At 56.4% G+C, this 2,311-nt stretch overlaps 1 protein-coding gene across 1 annotated transcript in view; it reads right to left on the bottom strand.

Annotated features, from left to right (window-relative positions):
- SLC45A3 (solute carrier family 45, member 3) overlaps positions 1-2,311 on the bottom strand; it is a 7,515-nt gene that overhangs the window by 439 nt on the left and 4,765 nt on the right. The window contains exon 4 of the mRNA XM_010139055.1: positions 8-137. Coding sequence (XP_010137357.1) covers positions 8-137 — 130 coding nt within the window. The remainder of the gene's footprint in view (positions 1-7; positions 138-2,311) is intronic.

Genomic DNA, 2,311 nt, shown 5'->3' with positions numbered 1-2,311 from the left:
GAGGAGGAGGAGGAAGAGGACAAGTTGTTCCCAGCATGTCCATTCTGTGAAGATGGCTTCTGGCCAGAAAGGTGGCCTTTAGAGAAGGCTGATTTCTTGTCTTCCTCCTCTTTGCTCTTGTATTTGTGCAGAAATACCTAGGGGGAAGAAGGCAGCACGTGAGGAGTGAGTCAGTGGGGTGGACCTACCTAGCGAGGTGGGGGGCAGAGGGGGCCCGTGAGCAAAACCACTCTGTGCCTTGTGTGCGATGGGTCAGGCTGTGGGCAGCGCCTGCAGCGAGCCTGGTCTATGTGAGATGGCCTCCAGGAGCCAGCCTGGCTTTCCCCGCCTGGCACAGGATTCAAAGCAGCCCTGACTCACCGGGGGAACTGGGCCAAGGGGTGCCTTTGTTGTGCTGAAGCTCTGGGGCTCGGCAGACCAAAGGCAGCCCCAGCGCTCTCTGGGGACATTTTGCGCTGAACCCTGGGTTGTCACCTTTTTGCTGGGTACGAAGGGAACCCACTCCATCCTGAAGGCAGTGGCGCACACTTGCAGGGTCGGAGTGAAGGGGCAGAGCCCACACTGGACGTACCACAAAGGCAGACAGCCCCCTCCAGTGCCAACAGCAGTGTTTATCAACTGGGCTGGCTGGGACCCCAAACCCTTTCTGCAGAAGAGCCCAAAGGGCAGACGGACAGTTCAGAGCCCTGGACGGCCGCTTCATCATATCTGGGATACTTAAAAGTGACACCAGCGGAGACAGCACAGCGCTGAGAGCTGTGCAACAGACCATGCACGATGACCTCGACTGATTTGCTTCAACTGCCTGCCCTGAGCCTCCTCACTCCAGCTGGAAAAGAGGGGCAGAGGGAAGAAAAACCTTGTTCTTCTCACCCTGCTTTGCCTCGCTGTGCTCAAGCTGTGCGATCTCTGGGGCACGGCTCACTCGAGCGGGACTCACACAGAGTATTTGGATCAAAAAGCTCTCCACGTTAAGGCCAGCAAATGCTGGGCAGTCAGGGGCAGGCAGAGCTCCAGCTTCACAGCCCCGGAGCATCTGCAGTTACGCACAACCACTGGTCTGCACGGGGCAGAGCAGGTAACGAAGGACACGTTAATCCATCATCTGTGGTGAGGCTGAACAAAGACAATGAAAAGGAAAAAGCAGCACTTGTTTGAGAGCAGAGAGCACCGTGCCCAAAAAGCTCTCCACGTTAAGGCCAGCAAATGCTGGGCAGTCAGGGGCAGGCAGAGCTCCAGCTTCACAGCCCCGGAGCATCTGCAGTTACGCACAACCACTGGTCTGCACGGGGCAGAGCAGGTAACGAAGGACACGTTAATCCATCATCTGTGGTGAGGCTGAACAAAGACAATGAAAAGGAAAAAGCAGCACTTGTTTGAGAGCAGAGAGCACCGTGCCCAGCTGCAGGGCTCAGGGTGGGGGGCCAGAACTACCTTCCTTTGGCAGGAGGGTCCTGGACGGAGATCAGCAGGAGAGGTGTGGGCACCCCAGCTCTGTGTCAGGCCATCCCACAGCTTTCAGCACCCCCCCAGCTACACCCGGCCCTGCCCTAGTGCTGTCAGCAGCAGCCAGTCTTTGTTGGTGCTGCCCCAGGCCATGGTTGCAGACCTGTAGCACAAACAGTTTCACAGTCAATCGGAGAAGAGAAGCCAGAAGAGACCTTCACTAAATAGGGGTTGTCTCCCCAAAGCTGTACCTGGGCTCTGCTCGGCTGCTCACTGTACCCTTCAGCTCCGCAGTGCTGCCAGGACTCATGGATTTATGCCTAAATGCTTCAATCCAGGACCGTCCTGTATCCTGCCACGTGCCTCCTATCAGACCTCAAAGCGACTCAAAACTCCAGACAGACCGGGCATGGTGTGAGCCAGCCTAGGATGTCCTCCACATCACCCATCAGCCCATCACGCTTGCGCCACTGACATCCCCAGAAGCCTGCTCAGCTGCCTGGAGAGCCATGCCACCTTCTCCTGGTTTCTATACTGATCCAGGACTTCAGAGCTGCGAGTTCTGGGAGTGGTGTTTGAACACCCAGTGCGGAGAATTGATCAAAATCTAGAGAAAATGCATTAAAACCTGTACTCATAGGAACGAGCTTAGTGAGACCTCAGGCTTTAAAAGCACCCCTGGTAAGACAGGGCACAAGCACAGGAGGTGCTGGTTGCCTCAATGGACAGCTCCCCCTCTCTCTGCAGGTGCTGGGGATGGTGGGGATGAGGAGCCTTGCTCTCCCTGATCCCCTGCAGAAGGTCCGAATGCCCACCACGCAGCTCACCTCCACCAAGCTTTTTTTCCTTTTCTTAGGACATGCAG

Source organism: Buceros rhinoceros, unplaced genomic scaffold, assembly GCF_000710305.1.
Source record: "Buceros rhinoceros silvestris isolate BGI_N320 unplaced genomic scaffold, ASM71030v1 scaffold27156, whole genome shotgun sequence".
NCBI classification, from domain to species: Eukaryota; Metazoa; Chordata; class Aves; order Bucerotiformes; family Bucerotidae; genus Buceros; species Buceros rhinoceros.
The sequence above is the reverse complement of the archived record's forward strand: the minus strand, read 5'-3'. Positions and strand labels throughout refer to the sequence as shown.